The sequence below is a fragment of the Strix uralensis genome, chromosome 11, assembly GCF_047716275.1.
Source record: "Strix uralensis isolate ZFMK-TIS-50842 chromosome 11, bStrUra1, whole genome shotgun sequence".
NCBI classification, from domain to species: Eukaryota; Metazoa; Chordata; class Aves; order Strigiformes; family Strigidae; genus Strix; species Strix uralensis.
Window position 1 is genome coordinate 5499467 of NC_133982.1, and position 25164 is coordinate 5524630.

The following is a 25164-nucleotide window of genomic DNA, read 5'->3' on the forward strand; positions in this document are numbered from 1 at the left end:
AGGGCAGCTGCACTGAAGAAATAAATCAATTATGAAACTGAAAATTTCAAAAAGCAAAGAGTGTTTCTTAATATTTTAAATGCTTCAGCATCATTAGTCAAGCCTAAACTGCTCTGTTTTGTATCGGCACGTGAACTTTTGTTTACTACAGAGTTAGACAGCCTGCATATCACGAGATGGGATTCTGTAATCATGCCGCAGTGGAGCTCGGCTTTATTAGGCATCTGCTTTGCATGAAGTATGATCAAGGAAACTGATTCTCTTTTTTTGGCCACCATTTAATCTACTAACATACGAAAACAGGTCCCATGATACTTAAGGATAGGCATGTAAAACTAAACTGTGTAATAAAAATGATGTCCAATCTTTCAGTAAGCCAACCATACTATATCAGACTATAGAATTACAGTTTCTAATTAAAATGTTCTTGTTAATTAAAAATGCCCTTCTATTTCATTACGTTTTTATTCCCTTTCATTGTTTGATTTAATTATTATAATGAATAGAATTAGCATGTTCTGTCAACTCACTTCATTTGCATATTATATTGGATAATTGAATGTGGTCCCGTAATTAAATTAACATGAATGACAGATGATTTGGCTTCTTTCACATTGCTGTATTGGGAATAAAAATCTTTCCATATTCATTGCAGTTAGTGAATATTTTTCATATGAAAAGTCATCACAAATCAGATCCTCAGACTCGGAATCTTGCCTGACAGGCTCCAAAAGAAGTTGCATTGTTCATTTGTATTGCTATGCATTTATTTAAATAAAAATAGCTTTTGTTCTTTCAGTCTGTGACGCACACTGTATTTAGAGTGCTCTAGAAGAATCTCACTTTCGGGATTTGTAGGATACAGAACCGGATACTTCTAAATTGTCGAACTAAACCACATTCATATTATTACTAGATTGCAAAATTAAATCTCTGTGAAAGAGCTAGGGAAAGGTATATGCGGCTTTGAAAAACTTAATTATAAAATTAGGGTTTGTAGATAGAAGTAAAAACTTCTATTAGAATAACCGATGCAATTGGAAAAATTTGGATATATGAACTATGTATCCTTGAAGAAAGGATTTCATCCCCCAAAGTTTGTCTTCCGGTTGCATAAGTCTCACTCACTCACTTCTCTGTCACTCCACACCTTTTATCCCTAGACACTTGTGTCCGTAAGAACAGTACGTTACTCTTACTGTAAACTTATAAATAACTGAAATGTTAATATCTAATAATCCATATGTTGAAAATAGAGGCACATGAAATTAGATTTAATAGTATCATTCACTTACTAGAAATTTATCCTTGCTGTATAGATGTGGAAAATTTATCACAAAATATGTTTCAGGCATACCGGCTGTTAAAGGAACAGTAAGACTACAGAATATTTTGGGAGAGGAATTCCTCCTGTCTTGAAAATATAAAATGTCACACAGCAGTATCACATGTATAAATATAATGTTCAAAGAAATTAAAATATTGTGTGGTAGGCACAGTTCTGAAAGGATCATGAAATTTATGACTCGTTCCCAGCACAAAGAAAGCATGGTAGATAGTCCCCAAGAAAGGCTTCATCCTGAGATTGTCTTTTCCCTTTTTTGTTAAATGATTGGCTTATAGTTGTATTTTCCTAATTTTTTAGCATTTTTTTCACATGGCAAGACTTACTTCTGTCATAAAATAGCAGTACGCTTTATCCCACAGTATGTATATATCACATACATATATATGTCCATGACATACATCCGAACTGTGGTTACAAGTACTGCTAGGTTGTAAGGGACACTTACAAAGTGGCTTTAGATTAAAAGTTACCTTCTGTAAGGAAATTATTTTGTGCTTTTGACAGTGTTAGTGCGTACTGAGTTTCAGTATGTGGCCAGTTTCCTCCAGTGTTAGCATGAAGAAAGAAAAATACTTCTAAAATGGAAAAATTGTGAAAATCGGAACTTGACAGGAAAACTTGGAAGAATGGTTATAAAAATGTTATGTAGAGTTTCCATATGGGTTGTTTACTAGAGGCCGTCATTAAACTTTCAGTATTTATGTTGCTTTCGGGGCTATGGAGTGACTGGAACGATCTTTTTTGATCTGGTAGGTGGTGTTTTTGAAAATAGAACACAAGAGTAAAGATTCAGGAATTGGTAGTTACCGTATAGTTAATGTCCATATTTGTAAGTAAATAGTATCTGAAATCACTTAATTCTGATTTTGTTAGTTCCTTTTCAGAGGACAGATTTTTACGAGTATGGATTTCATGTTAAGGTTGTGGGTTTAGTTCTTTAAACCTTTCAAAGAAAAAAACCAACCCACAGCGTTTTAAAGCTTTATAGGTTTGAACAAAAAATATGCCTGGTAAATTTTTGGGAATAGCTGATTTCAGCAAGTGAGTGATTCATGTGAAGTTGTAGTCTTGACTACGATTTAGGAGCACTTCAGCTTGTGAACGAAAAACCCCCCTAAGGATTAAACTGACCAAGTTAAAATGGAGTAAATTAAAACAGATCTGTCACGTATGCTTTTTCTCTATCAGCCTTACATACTCAGACCACATAAATTCACTTAAGTGAACCAATGTCTTCACAAAAGATCGCATTCCTATCTAGACAGCCGGTGAAAAGTGGGCATGCCTCTTAGCTAATTTGTCAGACACCTTTGTTGTTATTTGAGCTTACTGATGAACTTTTTCTTTTTTAAGAATGATCTGTGACAAAGCAAATAAAATACAGCAGAAGCATATGGGACTGCATATTTCACGCATCGCATCTTAATTGTATTTCTAACATTATAAAATGCATCCTATAATTTTTTCTTTTTTTTTTTTTTTTTTTTGTGAGGGTGTGGGGGAAATAACATGAGCAAAGAGCATGAAATCAAGTGTATTTAGTTTCAGTTCATGACGACTGGCTGGCTGATTCCTGTAGGAGGGGAAGAGAGTGTGTAATGAAAGAAATGAATGCACTTGGATTTATCTTGTTGTCTTATTCTTGAACTGTAAACAGAAAAAAATAAACTCAGCTCCCAGTTTTCAACAGCCTTAAAATATAGTCCATAACTAAAGCTTAGAGATGAAGAGAGAGAGCAATCGGCTAATGCCGCCTCCAGAGAGCGACATTCTAATCTTATTCCTGTGTCAGGAATAAAAAGAGATTGGTAGTCACAGCTTAATCCCCAGTGGACCTTTGTCCACATCAAAAAAACACCACAGAGTTTGACTTAATCCTGCTTAATAAGCAGTTTCTTCTCAGCTAAGACCTGGGCCTGGAACACTATGGGTTTGGCCAGTGGAGATCCGTTGGTGGAGATGGACGCCGAAGCTTGCACAATGCCTGCCTTCGCTCTGCGTCGTTCCCACCCAGCTTGTCAGTCTCTGTTTCATGAGAACTAAATTTCACACTGAAATTTAAAACAAAGTCTAAAGCCTGCAAATATTTAATCAGGCCTTCCGAGCTATTGTCTGTCTCGCCTCATGTGTGAGGGAACTCCCTGTACTTCTCCCATAAACTATAAGTTTTCCAAGTCTCTGCAGACCCACAGTGACTGTCCCCAACATCACTGGCCCCATGCAGAGAGGACGCCAGCCTGCTCTGCTTTCACAGCTTTGGGCTCGGGCAGTTGACAGTTGTTCCGAGCACTTGGATGCTGCTCTAAGGGTGGGAGCTTGCAAGAGACCCAAAGAAGTCTCCCAAACCCATTTCATCATGTTTAGCTCAAGTGACACTTGATTGAAGCGATACTGAAACATAAAGACAAAATGCATTAAATCTTGCGAAGTGAGTAGTATGGAAAATCTTGCTCGTCTTCCTCTCCCCTTAGTAATGGATAAATTGTAGCACATTTTTCATGGCAGAAAAAGTACATTTTCTTGCTCTCTGTTTGAAGCTTTTCCTCAGCCAGCTCTGTAACATGTCCAATGGCTCAATGTTTCACAGTCTCTTTAGCTGATGATCAGATATTTTCACAAACCTTTACATTTATTGTGGAAGCCAGAAGACAAAATGTACTAGTAATAAAAATTCTGAGACTGTATAGCCTACTTGTGAGTAGGGTTTTGGAGAGTGACAGAAAAGGTTTGCTTTTGAAGAGAGAAAATACTCCCGAGAGACACAAAAATATTTTGTTTTTTAGACTGCAATATTTTAATTATTCACACCTTCTGGGGATTTTGACCCAAACTAGCTGTGTTCTCAAGAATGATGGCAGAAACCTCTGCCAGTAATCTGTCTGATCTTCTGTTGACTAAGGTCCTGTTTCTTCTCTAGCCTTTAAACCAAGAAGTCTTCATTCATATCAGTTGAGTTTCATCTGTGTAAATGGGTAGAGAATCACACCCAAAGCAGCAGCTTAAATTTACAAGTGGTACATCATCAAAGTTGAAGATGTTATCTAAGCGTGAAGATGATTCTTCAAAAATAGTGCAGGGCTACAAGGGCTAATTCTAATAATTTCAGTGTTGAGAATAATACCTAAGGATTTGAGACATGGCATGATGGGGTTTTTATTTGAACTTATGGAATATATGTATTTCTCAGTATGTTTAATGTATAATAATACCCTGGTTAAAAATTACTAGACCAACAATTAAACATACAAATCTCCTGTTACATTATTTTGGAAACTATGAAGCTTACCATTTTCTAGAAAGCAGTGATACCCTTCAGTTTAACAAGGGACTTAAATATATGATTAACATTAAGCATGAGAGCAACCTCACATGTTTAAACATTTATTTTTGTGTTAATATGTTAAATGCTAAATTGCTATCATTTTTAAAGTTAGACTTTTCCTTACTACCTTTTCTAGTTCAGGCATTAGATTACTATTTTATCCTGTAGCCTGGGCATGTGTTAAATTCACAAATAGCCTCAATGCATATTAGAATTGTTTCCATTCTTCTTTCATCACATTGTAATGGAGCTTGTCTTTTACAATACCTGATTAATATTATTTGTTTATTGATTAATTTAATCTACGTACACTTCATTTGTTATCTTCTAACTAAGGTGGCTTATTAGTTGTCATTTTGGGTGACATTTTTTCAAGAGCTTTGTATAAACAACTTCTTTATCTAGTTTTCCTACTAGCGTCACTTTCGATAAACATTTATACATCTTTACTGCATCACTGTGCTTGTATTTGCCACTGTCCTATCCCAAATGCTCAAATGGCTTAGGATGATTACACAAAAGCTGCTTAGATAATTTTTTTCTTTGCTACATATATACAGAGCACCAATGAATCTGTGTGCTTAAACCATAAAGCTAGCTCTAAAAGGACAATGCTCATAATGTGGTTTATAGGAAGACTAATGTCATTTCTGAACTCTGTTATCTTCTCTCTGAAAGCTTACATGGGATGTTAAGAAAATAAACAATGGAATTTTTCAAATAGACAAAATTCTTATTTTAAAATTTGAATGTAGCAGTCTGGAACATTGTTTTTGCATGGAAATGGCACTCTGATTCCTGATAAATGTTAGGAAGAATTTAGAACATTCTTTGCTCAGAGCCTTGCCAATAGTGGAGTTTGCAAAATGGAAAGAAAGGAGCTTGACCTTAAAACAGAAGAGCCTAAGTGGTGACATATTCTGCTGATTAAATACTAGCAGTATGAGATCTGTTTATATAGAAGCAAAGAAATAATGCACATCTGACTTTGAAGAGAACCTCTGGACTACTAGTATAAAGACTTACTTCTTTTACAAAGTTATAAATAACCTGACATCAGACAAAAGGATTTAACTGTTTGATGGAATACTGTAGTTACAGAGATTAGATGCACAGTTCCTGTTCAATAAAGTTATTGGTTGTTTGTACAAATTAGAATTGACATTTATATAAATTATAAATAAATAGAAAAGAAACATTAAGAGTTCCCATACCAACAGTGCAATTTTAAGATCCAAATGTTTATAATGGCCATGTTCAAGTTGGGAACCGCAGGTCATACGAGATAGTGGAAAAGGCAAGGAGTGCCCCTTAGAGAACCATTAGCTTTTTAGTCTGAGTTGTTCTAAGAAAATTGCATCTGAACATGAAATACATTATAGAAGAAGAGCACAGTCAAGTAGAAGAGCACATTTTAATGCTTAGTTTCATAAAAAGAAAAGGAAATTCTATTGAGAAGGATGTTTTTCTAGAAAGTCAATTCAGCTCACAGTGATAATCACTGTATTTGTTTCTAAGTACCTTTGGAATACACAATTTCATTGGGAGTTTTTTCTCTCCAAAAGCTGAGGAAGGTTTTGCTTCAGAAGGTTTTAAACTTTACAAAACTATGATTCAACTCAGTTTTCCTGTATCCACTTCATGTTAGTATAATTTTGTCTCACTTTTCATTTGATAAAAGACCTACAACTTCTACTACTTGGCCAAAATTACTAAAAAATGCCAGCCTGACTGTAGAGTAATAAGAACACAGCATTGTCATGCAGAGTTAGTCACGTGAGAGTGGTGCACTTAAATGACTTGTAAGGTTTTGTTCAGATCTTGACATTTGAGTTTTTTGTGGCTACAGATTTCAGTTTTCTCCTTGACAATCTTTCTCCTTTCTCTGCTGTCTTAAAGCAGCAAGAAACAATTTTTACTTTCTTCTGTGGATGAAAGAAACTGATAGGCTACAGAAAGCACCCGTAAGTCACATTATCTTCTTGCTGCAGTGTTGCCAAGCAAGCATCCCTCTGCTGCTGGGGAGACCTGGCAGCATATGTGCAGTTCCTGGTGCTCAGATGGCAGCTGAGAGTTGCTAGACATTGATTGTCTCTACCTTCTTAGCTGAACACCCCTCTGCCCCTGCAGGTCTGATTTATGGTGGCTGTGCCCTAACAGTGCCATTGATGCCAGCAATGCATTTGCTCCCAAATTCTCTGCATTTTTATGTTGCGTATTTTAACAGCATAAACCATGATGTAATGTTAAGATATAGCAAAAGGAATAAAAATAATAAGCAAACAATATGATGAAGTTAACATGTCTTCCAGTTATGTTTGTGAAAAGTCTTCAGCAAGTCTCCGAAAAATGAAATAAAAATTGAAGGAAGTCTAGTTCCTGTTGCTGAGTTAGCCTGGGGCTGAGGGCTCTCGTGTATACCCCATAGGTCTCCAAGGGCCAGCACTGGCTGTGTCTCCCCAGCCCTGGACTTAAAGGACCCTGGAACAATGGATTATCGTTGACAGCGTTGTTTGCCATGCCAGAATGGATGTGGCAAATGTCTTGTTGCAAATGCACCATCTTGTTTAGCCACTTCCTTTGACAGCTAGGGAAGCTGCTTTCACCAATTAAAAACATATGGTGTGTGGGCTTAGGCTTGGACTTGATAACCTGACCACTGTCTAACTCTTTGGAGGAGAACAGCTTCTTGCCAGGCTTAAACCAACTCATTTTTAACCTAGAATGCTGTGATGAGATTTTTAAAATTATAGCTGGGGGGGAAGCAACCTTTGAAGAAATAATTGAATAGAATGGTAAATATTATTGTCATTTAGACACATTATGAATGTCTTGTAGCTTTCTAAATGTATGGATAACCTTCAGTAAATGGTAATAATTGATTCATAATACTACAGTTCTCTGGTCTAGCACAGTTTAGTTCATTGAGAACCTGGCTTTCTGAATCAGTTGAACAGTCACTTCTCAGTTCTTTATTTTGCCTTTGCATAGACAAAAAGTTTGCTGCTGGGCTTTCTGTCCTTCCTGACCAGAAAATTAATTAGCCTCTTTGAAAGATAATTCCAGTGTTTTTATTGTATGTATGGACAGAAATAACTGACATGAGTGATGCCTTTCCAGAGCTGCAAATGTCCAAGTGAAACAAGAAAACCAAACCTAAATCCATCAGTAGAAGCAGACTAAATAGTGCTCTACAAATCAGCACTTCCACTCTGCAGTAATCACAATAGTACACAAGGAGTAAAAAAGTTCTTGGTCTGAGACCGAACCATTTTTTTTTGTTACTTGTAATAAAATATCTGACAATATTTAACATACATGCACAGAACCATTGAAAACCAATCTGCGATCATAATCTTCTTCAAATCTCTGGAAGGTTGCAGGCAGTTTTAAATTCAATTAGTTTCTTTTTTTAAATGCTTTACATATGTAAAATGTGTGCAATTACAACTTGGAAACAGAAGTTTAGATTGTCAGCAAAAATGCTACTCCTTAGTTTAAAAAAAAGTAAATCTTCACAAGGCAATTTAATTGAACTACTAGTTCTTGAAAAATTAGTAGCATGCATCTACATTACATGTCTAATTAGGACATAGGAATATATGAATGATACAAATATATGAATTATCAGTTCAATTTGGCTAATATTTGTTCAGTATTTTACGTACAGATACTCTTCAACTCTCTGGCTGACATTTTAATTTTCTCAGTGAAAATCCTGTTTGTTACTTACAGGATGCTTATAAACTCAGTTACCTGATTATGAAGATATAGTTTGAAAGACTAGGGGATTCTTACTTTAATTTTCTTGTAAAATTAATCACTGACTTGGTAAGATTTTACTTCTGATTTGACATGTAACTGCTGATATATTCTGTAGCATTGTTGTATCACTCAAAAGATCTGGATCCTATTAGTTACAAAGATTTTATTACCCTGCTTTGACAAAAATTCATGCATATGCATTTTAAAGTAATTTTTGTTTTCATTCATGATAAAAGGAATATAGGGAAAGACTAAGTAAAAGACAAATATATGTATATACAGTATGTAAATAGAACCAGGAGGTGTTCACCAAAACATCTCTCCCTTGCCTAGTTCTCATGTGAAGATTGCCCCTGTGTATGCCAGCGGTTATCTCCCTGCCCTTGCAAGCAAAGAAAGGAGTTGCACTTTTGTGATTCTCATTCCTGCAGGATCATCAGAAAGTTATTTTTGGGCCCTTGTTGCTTCACAGAAAAATTAAATGAGCAGCAACATTCCCTTTGCTACCCAGAGGAAAATCGCACCCAAGTTATTTGGGTCCATATGGTTTATTAGTTCCCTAGCAAAGGCCTTCAGTCCCAGGAAGATCCCCTTTTCAGGGTGCCAGGAAGCAGTGGCAGGAGAGGAAGACTGCTGGAGCTGTCCTGGTGGGAATACAAGGAAGAACTGCAGAATCCAGGATGGAATATCCTCCTAGCAGTCACCTCAAGTCTGTAGCCAGACATCCTACCTAAGTGACAGGGAAAGCCTTATCTCCCAGGAAAATGATGAGTTCCCCTTACAACTTTATTACTGTTCCATACCACAAGGAGCTTTTAATTTTTTGATTGATTGTCCTTTTTTATTGCTCAAGTGCTGTGTGGCATATTGCTGGCTTTTGTCATTGTAGTCTGTTTTGAAAGACTGACTTTTATACTGCTTCAGACTTCCAGAGCTAGAAGAATTGCAGCAAATGGACAAGCAATATACTATATAGTGAATATTGGCCCGAGTAAACGTGAGGAAAAAATGGATTCCATCTAGAGACTTTAGAAATGATGAATCATGCTTTCCTAAGTGATACACTTCAGAAATACTGATGCAGTGGATCAGGATGGTTATTGCGCTTGCGAGTGCAGAGTGCACTTTCCAGAGAGTCACACGGGAGCATGGATTGCTTGGTAGGGCAGAAAAGAGTGCCTGACCCTCTGGCTATTGGAGATTAAGCAAATTAGCAGGACCTGCAGAAGGCTATAAACTGGTGGGAGTGACAGAAGATAACTGATAGGCAACCTTGAAAGGTGTCGCTCAGTAAAAAGTTCCCACAGGTCATCGCATTAGTCATTGTGCTGGACAGTCAGCTAGTGTGGATTCAGTAGACGCAGTGTACGTGGTATAGGAAAGCTGAAAATTCAGAGACCAAGCAGCGGAAATTGTATTCTTAAAGCCGACTTTTAGCAAAGGTTAAAAGTGAACAAAGTCGGATATTAGAGTGGCATATGTTGTGCAGCCTTGCTAACCATCAGCTTATACGGTGTAGCGGTTGCTTCAGTTCAGCACAGTAAAGGATTGAAGATGCTGTAGCCTCTCATTTTCAGCAGGCTTTACATTGAGAGCAGGCAGTGCCACTGGCCAGTGCTTTCTGGTGTGCTAAGCCTGAATCACATCACCATGCTCTGTAACAGGGGCTCCACCTCTGAAATGTATCAGGGTCTTGAGTTTGGCTGGTAGCACAGAGCAAAACTTCATGAATTCATCATGAAATAGCACTTGAGAAATGCATTTGCTGCGTCTCTTATCTTTGTGTAGTTTGGGTCTTCAGAGGGTTATTCTAATGTGTGTTGGGCTAAAAATAAGCTAAGCTAAGCAGGTGCATCTTATTTGGAATTTATTTAAGCTAAGCAGAGGCAAAACCAATAAAGTTGTATGAATATGTATAAATTTTGAGAGTAAGCAAAATTTGTTAATGAAATATAGAAAACATTAATGTGAGTTGCCTGCTCTGGATTAAAAAAAAATAAGAATGTAGCTTGTACTAATTTGATAGGTGTCCATTCAGAGAAAGAAAACCACAAGCAAATATTAATGGAACCTAGGCACATATCTGAAGTTAAGCAGGTGCTTAAATGCTTGGCTGTACAGAAATGTGGTGATTTAATTAGGATCTTGTTACATTTGACAGGCATATCTGAATTTCAGGCTAGAGAGAAAACAACAAGAAAAGCTAATTCTAGGTAAATGTGTCTGGATTCCAGTATGTGGCAGCAGGAAAAGCAAGTTTTCTGCACTGGATTTCAGTAAGAAGTTTGTATCTCATATTAGAGCATTTTGTAAGATGAGTATTCCAGGCCTGCAAAACTGCCTGGGATCATTAAGTCACGTGACTGTGTTAAAAAATAAAATAAAATAAAATAAAATAAAAAAAATTAAAAAAAAAAAAAAGTCAAGAGAAGTCTTTTTCCACCATAAAGAAGTCATGGGCAAGGTTTTAATTTTTCTTCGTTGCTCATCTGCTAAGTCAAGTGCTGGACTTCACTTTCTCCACCAGTTGACAGTGAAACAAGGAATATGTGCTCTGATAGAGGTTTATTTGTTTGCGTTTTTTCCCAGTAAGGGGTGACTCTTTTTTATTTTTCTTTTCAGACTACATAATACAGTGTATCAGGTTTAGTAGCTGCGTTAATACAATGAGCTGAAATCATTAAATTGATTCCACATGTGATAAACACAAGATTAAAACAATCAGCAGCCCTTGTATATTATCTTCCTATCTTTAATGTTGATAACATCACAGCAGTAAAAATGTTGAAAAGAAAAATATAATGAAATAACAATTCCATGGAAGCTATTCGGGTATCTGCACTGTTAGTTTGACAAGAGTTCATTAATTATCCATGGCATTTTTAGAACAGGTAAAGGAAGTGAAGTGTGAAATGAAAAATTAAGTCACAAAAACTTCTTTTCCTCTGCCTGTTCATCAAGTGTACAGTTGCCATTAAAAAGAAATCAAGGGTTCTCTTGTTCTGTCCTGGATCAGAAATACCAAATGTAATTATTTTAGTACAGTCAGGATTGATTTTAAGTACTTCTGTGATTGTAGAATTTACCACAGAAAAGCATAGATTTATACAATAACCACTCCAGTTAATTTAAAATTCAAACAGTAATCAAACTCGAAGGCACCCTCTTGCTTACAGGGTGGTAGATGATAGTTAAGTTTAGAATCATCCAAATGCTTCAGTGATATTTTCCTCAAAACAGTGTCTGAATGAATGCTTCATTGTCACATATTTGGCTGTCTTTTAAAAATGCCTCCTGTCTTTAAGGGTATTAAGACTTTTCTACCAGTATTTTGAAGGGTTTTCAATGTCTTTTTGGCTGGCGAACTGAAAAAAATGCAAATTGTTACTTTGTTGATCTTGTTTTTAAACTAAACTGCATTATCAACTGAGAGTGTGCTCTGAAGGTATTGTTAAAAGTGCTTTGAAAACTTGTAAATCCCTGTAATTTATGTTCCTGTGGTCTCAACTGCTTCTTTCTGTCCTTCTGGTTTTAATTTGAATGCAGTCTTGTCTGGGTGTGTACCTGTAAAATTGTGTTTTTCCAAGTACAATTTACAGTCGTGACCCTAAGTTTTACAGTGTTCTAACCTTATAGGAGCTTCCTCCTATGCCGAAAAGCCAACTTTGGGTCAAACAGCTCTTTCATATTGTAATTGTCTAATCAAGGTTACTTGGAACAGATCCTATTTTGGCATTTTTTAGTTTATCACAAAGACTTTATAAGAATATCAAGTAAGTTGGAAAGGTTCCTTTGCAGGAGACCAGTAATAGCATTGCCTTATTTCTTCAGATGTACACAGTTGTAAACTTAGCCTGCTTCATGACAACAGTCCCATTTATCTAAACAATTCTCCTTTTAGAGTCAATGGCACTGATAGAAACTGAGATAAGAAATACAGATGGGAGGATCTTTCTGCGTCTCTACTTACTGAAACTCCTTGCTGTGCAGCTTACAATCACCTTTTCTTTTTGGTGCCTGAGAATGCGTGGCAGACATCTACCATGAAACAGAGTCCCCTCTTAATTGCCAGAGAGCACTCTAGTAAAGGATGATCGAGCTTCGGGAGGGTTTTTACAGTCCTGGTGATCTCTTTTTTTTTTTTTTTTCCCCCTAAAGACATGCTTACTGTGTTTAAATGGCAGGGGTTGAGGGGTTTTGTTTCGTAGCTCTAACTTACAATAGTCCCTTCGCTATAATTCTTTGTCTTTTGAATGAAGGTATTAAATTATCTATTTTATTGTAATCTGCAGATTAATCCCCTTCTCATTTACTTACTGTGGTTCTGGGTGATACAGAAGAAAGAAGTTTCACAGCCTTACATTCTTTGTGTTCATCTACAGTAACAATAATACTTGTACACTAAAACGGAAATTACTTGGACTAAATGCTATAAGCTTTATTTTTAGTGTTTACTCCTCAGCCACGCTCATTTTTTTAGCATGACTTCAACACCCTTGGTGGTTAACAGGAAGAGAAGAACAGATAGATCACGTGTTTTAATTTTCTTATGTTTGTGTTTTCAGATCATTGTACAATCTGGCCGTCACCCCACAGTGCTGCAAAAACTATGCCAGTTGCCTTTCCAGTATTTCAGTGACCCTCGTTTAATCAAAGTGCTCTTCCCTTCACTAATAGCTGCTTGTTACAATAACCCTCAGAACAAGATCATCCTGGAGCAGGAGATGAGTTGTGTTTTACTCGCCACGTTCATTCAGGTAGCTATTGCAGTAACATAACAGTGGTGTGCAGGATAACTGCAACAGTTTTTCTCGTCTTTGCTGTGTGTATGGAAGTCATTTGACTTAAGTAAAACAAGTAAACAGCATTGAAGTACTTCAAGATTCTCTGCAGCTCTTTTCAAACCACAGATTATGCCTGTACTTGAGGCATCTTACAATGCTGAAAGGTTACCCAGTAGTTCAGGTTCTTGCTGTCCCATGCAGAATCCTGTTTTCATTAAAGTTATTGGACGTGCTGGGAAGTTTTGATGTAGATCCTGCTATTACAAGACAATTCTTAAAATATTTATTTTTTAAAAACTACTGCATATACAGCATATCTGAAATTGGTATATTAATGTGTTTACATACAAATGTACAATTGTATACTGTGTACAATAGATTTACAGAGAGAACTGAACAGAAGTGTATATATTTTATGCAGAAAGTACACAGAACATATGTTACTGGTCTAATCTTGCAATCTTTATTTTTGACAGTAAGCCACTGAGGTCATTACGAATACTGTTTTGAATAAGGATTTACAGCATTTTTTTTCCCTTTGTCTAAATTTATATGCTGTGCTTTATGTATGCCTCATGTTTTCCGTACATTTTATTGACTGTTTCCAATGAATAAATGCCGTTTTCATAAACACTCTGCTATTAAAAAATAATATGCTTTTAAGAGTCCAGTAACTTAGTATCAATCACCTGAAAGTTGCTGTTGTTGATACAGAAATGTTAGTCAAACTGGTTTTCCTAATGCCTTACAGCTAGTCCGAGGGTAGGCTACATGGATTTGGGGAAGAACTAAATACTTACTAAAAGTCTTTGCATAACATCAGACTTCTGAGTGCAACTATTTTTTATCCATTTAATGCTAAAATAATTGCATAGCAGTTTAAAAAAAAAAAGTTTGGAACTTAGTATTAAAAGAATTTGCTATATAGTAATGAACTTCTGGTTAAATACAAAGCTTTAATTCATCTTTGACTTTGACTTCCTTATAGTGAAACGACAGATTTCAGTATAGAAGTTGCAGTGGCAAAAAATAATTTAAGCATTACGAATAAATGCAGCAAGTTTAGTTTGTTTTCTTTCAGCCAAAAAACATGAGTGTGGAGAAGAGTGTTCCCTATATGAATAATTAAGGTTATTTACCTTAATTTCTTAATTTTAATTGGGGATTTAAATCCCCAGTAGCTACAGCAAACCGTAAGTATATTTACAAGGGTCAACGTTATTAATTTTATTTCCAATTAGAGGTATGTCTCAGATGCCACGTTCACATACTATTCTTGCAGGCTTTAAAAAAAAGGTGTTACATTAAAATATGGAAGATCTTTGTGTGCTGTAAAGTGTTACGTCTTTGCTGACTTCAGTGGTACTTCAGTATTTTACCCATTTTAAAATCTAATCCCAGATGTTGCGCACACACACACACACAGAGAGAACAATTCTGAAAGGAGCCAAGGAATGCTCGGAGACCCGCACACACAGAAGAGACTTGCCTCGGTACTTTTATTTCAACTCGCTGCTGTTTGTCAAGCAAATCTCTCATTTGCTTCAGTGGAAGGTTTGGGAAAGACTGTAAAATGTTTCCCTCTGACTAGAAAATGAGATTCTTCCTGTGCCAGGGAATGCAAAAAGAAGTCCTGTTTACGTAAAAGTTTGGTGGTGTGTACGAATATAACACTTAAATACAGTGTGTTAAATATGTGCAGCGTAAATCAAAGGAAAATGATTGCTGGAATTTACAATGACCCATGTTATACCCCTCTTGGAACAGATTTATTTCCATCATCTGAAGTTTGCATCATCTTTTTATTTTTGTTACTTCTGTTTCTAGATGTGCCGAAACAATTAAAAAACATTTAGGAGTATCCATGATTTGCTAAATTGTATCTCTTATGTCAAAGAATACCCTCTCTGCTCCGTGAACACTTGAACAAAAGACAGGATGCTGAAAGCCCTCTCGGCACAGGGACAGCTGACTTGCTTAGTCCTATGCTGTTGAGAGCGAAGTCGGTGTCCTTGCTGGCTCCCGAGGCCACAGCATCCCGTCCGATAGCAGCAGGGATCGCACCTCGCGTCGGGCACTTAGACTGACGGCACCTCAGCTGGTTCCCCAGCTGGCTGCAGCCTTGGCAGCCTTTATCACCTCTGTGCAAGAACTTCACTTACTCTCAGGACCTCAGGCCCCCGGGTCACTGGGAAGCACAGCCAATGAAATTGGGATAATACAAGAATTTTGGAGGAGTGTATTTGGAGTCAGGAGCATAACTCTAAACCACCATTTATTTTAAAGAAACACAGCTATAGTAAATGTTCTCTTAAATTAAAAATCATGATAATAACAATTTCCTAAGAAGGTATTAAAATCTTGTTTTTTCTGTTGTGTATTAAAGTGTATTTTTCTCAAAAGAAGTATAAATGTATAAAAATCCACTCTGTATTACAGAACTTAAATGCTGGCAGTATTCTGTTATGATATGTAGCAAACAAGCTGGAGTTTGTTAATTTACAGATTTGGTAAAGCATTCGTATTTTTGAGTGACTGTGAAGAATTAAAAACATTGTTTTTATTCCTCAGATCTGAAAACCTGATGCCATTTTGTTTTGTTGTTTTTTCTTCCCCGTAGGATTTTGCACAGAGTTCAGGCCAAATGGATAATCAGTTATCTCAGCAAAGGGGTACGTCTCCAATGAAATGTAAAAGAGTAGCAACTGCATAACAAAATGTGTAGATACTCTTATTTTACTGTGATTTAATTTTTTTTTGAATCAGCATCACGATGAAAGAAATATAGTAAATTGCAACATGATTTTACAGCTTGTTTGGCTTACATTCTGATTTAAACATACGTATCTTCCAGTCTGCCGCTCGTCGTATCAGGAGTTCAGACTGTTAATCTTTATTAAATGCTATGTGGTATCATGTCTTAAAATGTGATACTGTACATGCACATATTTAATTAGCTGCCACAAAGGCTACCTTCAAAAGTTTTAGGTTGCAGAAGCCATACAGCCATGCCAAAACACCCGGGGAGCCAAAAATTACTAAAATACTGTCCTGTAATTATCCTGTAAAGTTTGTTAGTTTGCAGAAGACTTGCGATTTTTTTTTTTTCCCCCTCAGTTGTTGTAAATATTGTGTAAAATGCAGTTTACCTCTTTAGGCTAAACATCTGAAAGATTCTCAGCTAAGATGGCTATTACTTGTTAAACACGTCTGAAATTCAAGTGTGTAGATGGGAATCTGGTCTTGAGTCGCCCGTATTTTGCATAAAGTACGTTGCTTGGACAGTCATTTCTCCCTAATAGCAAGCAGAAATCCACCGCCATTTTGCTGAACGTTTGGCAGAAGATGAGCAGGTCTAGGTCTAAAACATCAGCTTTGTGTTTAAAAATAAATTCTAAAATATAAAATTAACGTAACTTTATGGAGATATTTAGCGTCAGCTTTATACCTCTTTAGTCTGAAGTGGTCTCGTGCAGTGTCTGCAGCACAAACTTTCCAGGATTGTGTTTGCATGAGAATCTGCTCAAGAAACATCTAAAATCCAAGTGGAAAACTGCTTTTTATTTTCACTATTCAAACTGGATGAACTTTTAAACAAAGATGACTATGTGGTGACATGTGAGTGTGATTTCTAAACATTCCCCAGTTGGAAAAAAAGCTGACTTAATAATAGTGTAAGCAGGATTATTTTTGTCCATTGTATCACTTGAATGTGAAGGATGGTGTCCCCAAAAAACAAACGGGAACAATAACGTTGCTCGGAATAAAACTTGAAAGCGCACAGTTGGCCGTCGGATGCTGCGCTGCAGCAAGCTGCTCGCAGGGCCGGGCCCTGCAAACCTGCGCACGCATGTGTAGTCCTGTTCACGTCACCAGCAGTACTCGTAGGAGTAAAAGCTGCGTTTGTAATCGTGCTGTGAGCTCTGGGGGAATCGGGGAGCAAAACTCCTCCGCAGCCCTTTGTGAAAAAAGAAGCTGCTAAGCAGAGCGAGCGCCGCTGAGGCTGCCCAAACTCGAATGAGGCTGAATTGGTCCCTGGTGGGTCCAAGAACATAAAATATGTAAAGACGTATAACGTTCCGATGCGTAAAGCAGAGAGCCTGATCCAAAAGCTTAGAAATCTAAGCTGTTGCTCATCAGAGCCCTCTGCCCCCATTTTTAAAGCCAAACCTCGATGTCCGTAGCTCCACAGAAGCGTCACCCCGTGATTTGAGAAGCTTTGGGGAGGGTGTGGGGAGTAATGACTGAAGTATCTCAAATTGGCTGGGCGCGTTCATTATTCTTGTTTTATTGCCATCTTATCTTAAGAGGGAATAACTTGCTAATTTTATGTTCTATCTTCAACAGAAAAATTTTTCAATTCTCAAGATTATCTTGAGCTGTCCAACAGATTCCCCCGCCAGTCCTGGGAAGAAGCTCGACAGTTCTTCTTGAAAAAATAAGTGTTGTATGCGGTTTAAAAATCCTTCATGTTGTCACGCTGACCAGTTCCTGCTGACTACCTTCTTTAAAAAGCTATTCCGAAAAGTTTTTTATACTCTAAATACTTATGCTGTAGATATATAATTTGCACTATTTATATCATAAGTACTGTAGATACTTTCTGTTTTGTAATTTTGATAATTTGAGTTTCTTTCATTCACATATCCTAACGTCATGACTGGGGTATTTTCTACCCTGTGATGTGGTGGTACTTGCACTGCAGAACTGCTGAAATAAGATTGCAAATAGAGAAAATATGTTCTATATATCTTGTAATAAAATAACTTATTCTGTCTGTAGTGTGACTTCTGCGTTACAAATGTTGGTGTGTTTGAATTACCATAAGCAACACACGGCTCGGAGAGAAAGAAAAAAAAAAAGACTCCTAAGATGTCTTTCCAGTTAATCAAATGTCTAAAGAATTTGTCAGATTTGGCTCTGAGGGAAGTTCGCTTGTAATTTTTTGGCGATTTGGGATAAGTCACATAATACGGATTTTTTAAACCACATGCCTTTTTAACGTTTCGATAAGACTTTAATAACGCTTGTTTAAACCTCGTGATGTTCTCTTAACGGTGAAGGTTCCATGAAGCAAAATTAAAACGTAAAAACGGCGGCGTGTCTCAGCAAGATTTATTTTCCGCGCCTCTCGCCGAAGGCCCCGGCGGCTGCTGCCCGGGGCCGAGCCCGCGCGGGGAGCGGCCCTGAGGGGGCGCGGGGCGGCCCGGGCCTGGCGCGGAGCGGAGCGGCGGGGCCGCGCTTCCGCGGGGAGGGCTCTGGCGGGGCCGCGCCGGTCGCGGGCCGCAGGCGGCTCACGGCCGCGGGGACCGGGACCGGGACCGTCCCCTTTTCGCGGCCCCCTCGCCGGCCGCAGCGGCCCGGCCCGGCCCGCACCTGAGGCGGCGGCAATCCCGGCCCGCCCGGCGGGGCCGCGGCGCTGCCTGAGGGGGGAGCGGGGCCTCGGCGGGGCCTCGGGTCCCCCGGCCGCCTCCGCGGAGGCGATTTTACGGCGCCGGGTGACGGAAACGGCTTGCTTCGGTCTAGGCCCGGGAGAGCGCGGGGAGCTGAAACCCGACCCGGCGGGAGCCAGGTAACCGCGGGGGCCCCGCGGCGGGGCTGGGGGGCGGGGGACCCCCCTTCGCACCTGTCCCCGGGCCGGGGGGGCCGCCCGCCCCGGCGGCAGCAGAGGAGCCCCTGCCTGAGGCGGCGCCTCCGCCTCTCCCGCCGGCGCGGCCCCGGCGGCCCGGGCTGCTCCGTGCGCCCCGACGGCAACTGCGGGTCGGCGGGGCGGGCCAGCTCGCCCCGGGGGGGCCGGTCCCCGCACACCCGCCTCCTCAGCCCCTCGCGGGTGCTGGAGCCGTGCCCAGCCCCGGCGCCGCGCAGCCCGTCCCCTCGCAGCCCGGGGCGCTCGGGTAGGGCCCAGCTTCCCCCCCCCCCCCCCGCCCCTTCCCCGCGCCCCGAGGGTGCGGGCCCGAGTGCCCGGGGATGGGGACGCGGCGCGGCTCGCCGTGGTTTAAGGCTGCGCGGGCCCGCGGTGCCGCCGGGAGCCGGCCCTGAGCGCATTCCCGCCCGGGTGACGGGCAGGGAGCGGGAGCCGGGGCGGGCCGCGCCGCGCTCCCGGGTGATGCCGAAGGCAGATAAGGAGCCGCCGCCAGCGTCTAGACGGGGGCACGGATACACGCGAGGAGACGGCCGGCCTCGCCGCCGCCGCCCCGGGGAGGAGGCGAGGCGGCCCCGCACGGCGGCAGGTGCGGGCACCACTCGGCCGGGCGCGGGGGCTGCTCCGAAAGGGAAACCTGCGCTCCGCCTCCCCGGCTATAAATAAGCGGCCCCGGTCGGGAAAGCCGATCAGCGCCGTGCGGGGAGGCCGTGCCGGCAAAGCCCGGCCCGACCCGCGCCCCGACCCGCCTCGCTCCGCGCCCCGACCCGGGCGGCTCCGCGCACGGGGAGCCCCCTCCGTCGCCCTCCCGCCCCTTGTTTTTCGTTTCAATCCTTTCCTTTTCTTTTTTTCTCTTTTTTTATTAAGTCCAAAATATTTAATCCCACTATTCAACCGCTGACTCTGACAATAAATAACAATAACTTACTTTTGTTCGTTAAAGGCTCAAACAATCCGTCCTCCGTCCACTGATAACTTAACATTATTAGTATTGGTTTTCCCGTTAAAAAGTCTCGTTTCCGTGTCCCGGTTTTCCAGCGATCGTGCGAGGCCGGGCGCCGCGGCCCGGGAGAGGCATCGGCGTGAGATGAGGCTGGACGGCGCGGCTCCGCGGAGAGAGGGCCAGGCCGGCTCCGCGGCCGCGGGAAGGCGCGCACGCCCGGGGAGTCTCTCCCCCTTCTGTATATTTTTTTTTTTTCTTTTCCCTTACAAAAAGGGAAGAAAAGCCGTCCCCGGCGGAAGCGGCGGGCGAGGCAGCCTGTCACCGTGCCGGGCTCCAGCGGGGAAATCCGCGTTTCTTTGGGGAAAAGAAACATCGAAATCCGCAGGGAAAAAAACCCAAACCAACGAAATAACCAGGGCGGGGGCTCTGTCTCCGGTCTGGTGAAGGCAGCGAGGATCCCGGTGCTTTTTTGGCCGTCAGTAACATATTTTTTGTTTGTTTTTAAATAAGAATAATTAAAAAACAAAGGCGTTTGTCCGGCGCTCTGGGAGCGGCCCGGGGCCGGGTGTCTCATGCAGGGAGCGCAGGCATGCGGAAGTCCCGCGGCGGCGGGCGGCCCGGCCGCCTCACGTCTCGGCCGGGCTGGGCACCATGCTGTTGGGGGTGTCGGGGAGCTGGGAGGACAGCGAGGTCACGTCGCTGCCGGAGGAGGTGCCCAAGGAGCCGGACTCGGAGAAGGAGACCTGGGGGAGCAGCGGCGGTGAGCGCCCGGCGCGGTGTGTGTCCCCCACCCCCCCGCCCCGTTCCCCCCCTCCCGCAGCGCCCGGGCCCGGCGGGCCGGAGCATGCCCCCCCCCCCCGCTCCCCGCCAACCCCCGCGGCCCGACGGGGCGGCCCGGCCCAGCGCGGCCCGGCTCACCAGCTGCTGGAAGGCGGCGGGCTGCTCCAGGTCGCTCTGCAGGGCGAACTCGCTGAGCGCCTTCCAGGGTGGCTGGTAGGTCTGGACCTCCACGGCGCTGCCCTGCACGGCGCTCTCGTGGCGGATGGGGCTGCCGGCCACCAGCGGCGTCCCGGTGAGGCCCTGCAGGCTCTGCGGGCGCACGGGGCTTCAGCGCCAGCCCGCCGGCCCGGGACTCCCCCCGCCCCGCCCGACGCCTCCCGCCCCGGCGGGCACTCACCGTCTTGTCGCTGTGCTGCTGCTGCTGGAGCTGCTTCATGAGGATGGACTTCTTCTTGTCCTTGCAGCGCTTGTTCTGGAACCAGACGCGGATGACGCGGGGGCTGAGCCCCGTCATCTCCACCAGCTGCTCCTTCATCAGGGCGTCGGGGCGCGGGTTGGCGGCGTAGCAGGTCCGCAGCGTGTGCAGCTGCTTCTCGTTCAGCACCGTCCGCACGCGGGTGGTCTTCTCTGCCGCCTTGTGCGCCGGCGGCCGCGGGGCGGGCGGCCGCCCGGGCACCGGCTCTGCGGCGGGCGAGGAAGGGCGCGCACCGTCAGCGCGGCCGCCCGCCGCAGCCCCCCCCGCCCCCCCCTCCCCGTTCCCCGCCCGCCCCGAGGGGGAGCCGGTACCTGCGAGGTGCGCGGCGGCGGCGGGCGGCGGCAGCGCGGGGCTGCGTGGCCCGCGGGTGGCGGCGCCGTCGGGGGGCGGCCCGTGGTCGGCGCGGCAGAGCAGGTCGCGCTCCCGCAGGCAGAACTGGTCGCCGGGCAGGAGCTGGCGGCCGCAGGCGGCGCAGCGGAAACACTCCAGGTGGTAGACGTGGTCGCGGGCGCGCATCACCAGGTCGCTGCTGCTGAAGGCCGCCCGGCACTGCGCGCACTTGATGCCGAAGAGCCTGCGGGGAGGCGGAGGCGCCGTCAGGGTCCGCGGCCGCGCCGTCGGGGCGGCTCCGGGCGGCGGGCAGCGGCCGAGAGCCAGGTTTTCGTTTGGGGGAAATTCGGGGGCGGGGTGGGGCTGGGGTTGAGGGGTTTTGCGCTTTCTTGGGATTTGGTTTGGTGGGTTTTGGGGTCTTTTTTTTTTTTTTTTTTTTAACGAGCGGCGGCGCGTTGGGGGTCACCTGCTGTAATCCCGCTTGCAGTAGGCCTTGCCGTCGCGCAGGAAGCATGTGCAGGTCTCGTCCAGGGGCTGCCCGCACTCGGCGCACTTGAGGCAGGCGACGTGCCACTCCAGGTCCGGCGACACCCGCAGCAGGAAGGGGTCCTGGATGCGGCCCCCGCAGCCCGCGCACAGGGCCAGCCCCGGCCGCCCTGCCGGGAGCGAGCGGGGCACGGTCAGGGGCAGCCACGCGCAAGAGGAGAAGCACCAGGAATTAGGGAAAGGCACTTTTTTTCTCTTTTTTTAACGTTTTCTCCTTTTTTTCTTGGGTTGTTTTTGGGGGTTTTTTGGGTTTGTTTTTTCTCAAAATAGGAAGAGAAATAAAGACAGAGACACGGAGAGAAAGAAAGGATGGAAACACGAAAGGAGAGAAATAAATACAGCCAGAAATAAAAAAACAGAAACTCGATCGAGGGAAATAAATGCAGAAAGACGGAGACATAAAAGTAGAATTTCGGAAAAGGAAATAAAAGTAGAAACACGGAAACACTAAAACAAAAGCTGAGGAAAAGCAGAAAGAAAGCAAAAGAAATAAAAACGGAATGACAGAAAGAGAAACAAAACCAGAGAAAAACCAAAAAGAGACGGTTAAAACGGCAACATGGACAAATCAAAACAGTAAGAGACAAGAAATCAAAGAGACGGAAGGAGAAATAAAACCAGGCAGAACGAGAAGAACAGAAAGAGAAAGAAATAAATAAAAACGGAAAGAGAAATTAACAACAAGAAAGACAAACCGAAACACGGAAAGAGAGAAAGAAAGGAAAACGGCAACACGGGCAGAGCAAGAGGGGAGGGAAGGAAAGAAAGAAAGAAAAAGAAAAAGCAGAGGGAAGGAGAGAAAGAAATGGAAACGGCAGAAAGAAACGAGATTGGCAGCGCGGACAGCCGAACGGACCGGCGTTCGGTAAGAAACGGCGCCGGCGGGGCCGGGGAGCGCGGGGCACGAACGGGAGCAGCGGCACCGGGGATGCCACGCGCCGAGCCCGCCGCCGCCCGCGCCCGCCGCGGTGCCGCAGCCCTTCCCGGTGCTGTCACCGCGCCCGCCGGCCCGCCCGACGGCAGCGGCGGCGCGGAGCTCGGCCCCGCAGCGTCCCGCAGCGCTCCGCGCCCGCCCCCCCGCCCGCCCCGGCGCCGCGGTGCGCGGCGCGGCACTTACTCTTGGAGGGCTCCCCCATGGCGCCCGGGAGCGGCCGCGGGAGGAGGACGTCCACCATGCGGGCGGCCCCCTGCGCACCGGCCGCGATGCGCGATGCGGGATGCGGCGCCGCCGCTCCACCACTACCCGCGCCGCGCGGGGCGGGGGCCGCGCCCGCCCCCCCGGGCCCGCCCCGCCGGGCCGCGCCGTGATGTCAGCGCGCACCGGCCGCCGGGGGGGGGGGGGGGGGGGGGGGGGGCGGCGCTGACCTCACCGCGCGGCCCCCAGAGGCGATTGGCGGCCGCGGGGAGGGCGCCCGCGGATTGGCCGTGGGGAACAATGGGCGCGCGGTGGCGCGCGGCGGGGCGCGGAGCGGCGCGGACTCCCCACGCCGCCCCGCGGGAGCCCCGGCTTGGCGTGGCTCGACGCCGGCTCGGACGGGGCGGGCAGCCCTGTGCGCCGCGGCAGAGGCTCCTCCGCGGGGGCGGCGGGGGACGCGCCTCGGCGCCCTGCGCCCCGGGCAGCCGCGGGACCCACCCGGCAGCCGCGGCCGCCCGCGGGACCCTCCGGCCGCCTGGCGCGGTGGCGGCGCCGTGCGCCCCGGCCCCGTACGCGGAGGGGACGGCGGTATCGGCAGCCCTAGGAGGTGGAGATTCATTTTCGCTTCTTCCCCCTCTGTTCTCCCTATTATTTTCCTGGACTTTTATGTCGCCTTTTATTTTCTCCTTATTTCCCTTTTTCTGTTCTTTCCCCTCTCGTTCGCCTTTTATTTCGTTGTCCCTTTTCTCTGCCTTTCGGCGTGCCGCAGGCAGGTGCCCGCCGACGGGCGCGACGGGACCGTTCCCCGGCGCTGCGCGGAGGCGCATCCCCGCGGCAGACGGGAAGGGGGCTCCGCGCAGGACACCGGCTCGACGCTGCGCGCCCGCGGAGCGATTCCCCGCTGGGGGGTGTGCGCGGAAGGGTCGCTCCAACTGACCCGAACGGGATCCGCGGCACCGTCGGGGCGGCCGTCCTGCGCAGCAGCCGCGTCATGAGTAGAAATGAGAGGAACAAATAGTCTTTTACCGCATTTTCATGCACCTGATCCCGTGCTGCTCCTGCAGCGGGACCCTCTCCTGTTGCTTTTTTATCCCTTCTATTCATTTTTCCTCCCTCTTTCCCCTCAGTCTCCATGGGCTTCTTGTGCACTAGCAGGAAAACAGGGAGAGCACTTCAGCGGCCCTTGACTCAGTTTTAAATTCCCAAAGACTTCTCAGCACAGCTCAAAAGGTCCATGAAAGCTTATACGTGCTGGAATTGAGATTGCTCCTCTCTTGGGGCTTCGGTCCTGTCCCTCCCCTCCACACAATCCCCTTCTTAATTTTACGCATGGAATTTGACAGGCATAGACCAACCTGTACGGCTGGGGAAGGACACGGTGACTTTAAATTTTGGCTCGGGAAGGGTAGGCTGTGCTCATTTTGCTCGGAGGAGGGAGGCAGGATGGATTTTCCAGTTGAAGCACTTGCTTTTTGTGCAAGTCGGGCACCCTGTAGGTGTAAAACCCCAGAAGCTGAGGAGGGGGAGAGGATGATTTGAATGCCCGACATTTGACTATCTGACCCACTCTCTCCAGCCTGACCACAGCCCCTGCTATGCCTTTGAGGCCCCCAAATGTTGAAAGCAAACATTTAAGCTTGCACAAGAGCCGAGGGGGGAAGCAGGATGGTGTTTGGGGTACCCGCCTCAGCAGGGGCACGTGTTGCCAGGGGATTTGGGCATCCCTGCCGGCCCCTGCGTGCTGGAAGGTGCCGAGGTGCAGCGTGGCGATGACATCCCCACGGCAGGGCGAGCCCGCATGTCCCCTGCCTGTGTGGCAGTGGCAGGGTGGCCGTGGTGCCTGTCAGGGTTTGTGGTCCGACTGCTGCCTGCCGAGAGTGTGGCTCGTTTGCCAGCAGCAGAGCTGAGCTGGGAGGTGAGCAATGCAAAAGGGGCATTGGAAAAATTTGGCTGGCTCTGAAAACTGGGGTGACCCTGTGAGATGGGTGACGGGAAGCTCCGCAGCGCTGCCATGGCCGTGGGGCGGCACTGGGTGTCCTGCCTGTGCCTGGGCGCCTGGCAGGAAAGGGGGTGCAGAAGGGTGACTTCAGTCTGA

General features: G+C 45.2%; 2 protein-coding genes across 3 annotated transcripts in view; one reads left to right on the forward strand and one right to left on the reverse strand.

Moving 5' to 3' along the window:
- Positions 1-18316, forward strand: part of SCAPER (S-phase cyclin A associated protein in the ER) — a 167909-nt gene extending 149593 nt beyond the window's left edge. For both annotated transcript variants that reach the window (XM_074880532.1, XM_074880533.1), the window contains exons 30-32: positions 13001-13192; positions 15840-15891; positions 17567-18316. In XM_074880532.1, coding sequence (XP_074736633.1) covers positions 13001-13192; positions 15840-15891; positions 17567-17661 — 339 coding nt within the window. In that variant the 3' untranslated portion in view covers positions 17662-18316. The remainder of the gene's footprint in view (positions 1-13000; positions 13193-15839; positions 15892-17566) is intronic.
- A 1245-nt stretch (positions 18317-19561) lies between these two features.
- ISL2 (ISL LIM homeobox 2) lies at positions 19562-23133 on the reverse strand. Its single transcript, XM_074880324.1, has 6 exons — positions 23052-23133; positions 21855-22044; positions 21370-21632; positions 20981-21264; positions 20722-20892; positions 19562-20546 (listed from the first exon to the last, which is right to left on the reverse strand). Exons 1-6 carry the CDS (start codon positions 23107-23109, stop codon positions 20430-20432), a joined length of 1083 nt encoding a protein of 360 aa, XP_074736425.1. The 5' UTR covers positions 23110-23133; the 3' UTR covers positions 19562-20429.
- Between the last annotated feature and the right edge of the window lie 2031 nt (positions 23134-25164).